Here is a 1058-nt window from a genome sequence, read left to right on the forward strand (position 1 = left end):
TGGCCAAAAGTGACTTAGTCTACAGTGAGGAGCATGATAGGGTCAACAGAAGTGATGATCAGCATACAAAGAAAGAGATCAAGTCCTTACAAGACAAGATGGATTTGCTTCTTTCCAACCAAGCTAAACAGGAGCATATGAACTTTGTGGGTGGTCCTAGTCAAGAGGTTCCTCCTAAGGTCAATGAGGTTGATGGTTTAGAAGGCCAAGAGGAGCTGTGCTTCATCAACGCTAATGGACATGGTACAGGAAGAGCCCAATTTTCAGTACCAAAACAACTATCAGCAAATGCCTTACTACAACAATCAGCAAGGAGGTTACCAAGCCAACCAGTCTCCTCAGATTCAAGGAAGCTCTTCCCAAGCTCAAGCTCCAGATTCAAGTGTGGATTCTATGTTCAAGTAACTCTTGGAATTTCAGGCCAGAAATGAGAAGACCATGATTTATGAGTTCAAGAACATCCATGCAAAGATTGATGGGAACTATTCTGACCTCAACAACAAGTACATGCAACTTGCCTCTCATCTCAAGGCTTTGGAGAGTCAAGTTGCTTCTATGCCTTCATCCTCCAAGCAGCCAATGGAGTCTCTACCAGGGAAACCAGAAAAAAAACCCCAAGGAGTCTTGCAATGTTGTCTTCTCCACTACTTCTCCAGAGATTGAGCTGAGTGATCATGAGAAAAAGAGGAGGATGAGATTGAACGACTGGTATTTGGAACTGAGTTTGGGGAAGTTGAGAGATTTGTTGTGGCCACAGCAGAAGCACAAATTGTGAAGAACGCTGCCAGGAAGGTTGAAGCAACGAATTTGCAAAGAGCTGAGCACAAGGCTGAGAAACAAGTTGAGAAGAGAGCTGACAACAAGCTGAAAGAGGTTAAGCTAAAGGAAGCCACTGAGGTTGAGCTATCACCCTATGATAAGCTCCCTTTCCCCCAAAGAGTTCTCACCAAAGTTCAGAAGAAGGTGCTTTCCAAGTTCAGGAAAGATCTTAGTGATGTTGGGGTCAGGCTTCCAGAAATCTCGGGTATGCGTGAAGCTCATGTCCAGATGATGCTCAT

The 1058-nt window shown here is 44.4% G+C and overlaps 1 protein-coding gene across 1 annotated transcript in view; it reads left to right on the plus strand.

Annotated features, from left to right (window-relative positions):
• The first annotated feature begins 438 nt into the window (after nucleotides 1-438).
• LOC106323447 overlaps nucleotides 439-1058 on the plus strand; it is a 1134-nt gene continuing 514 nt past the window's right edge. Inside the window, exons 1-2 of the mRNA XM_013761570.1 lie at nucleotides 439-631; nucleotides 758-1041. Coding sequence (XP_013617024.1) covers nucleotides 439-631; nucleotides 758-1041 — 477 coding nt within the window. The remainder of the gene's footprint in view (nucleotides 632-757; nucleotides 1042-1058) is intronic.

This window comes from Brassica oleracea, chromosome C2 (genome assembly GCF_000695525.1).
Source record: "Brassica oleracea var. oleracea cultivar TO1000 chromosome C2, BOL, whole genome shotgun sequence".
Classification (NCBI taxonomy): domain Eukaryota; kingdom Viridiplantae; phylum Streptophyta; class Magnoliopsida; order Brassicales; family Brassicaceae; genus Brassica; species Brassica oleracea.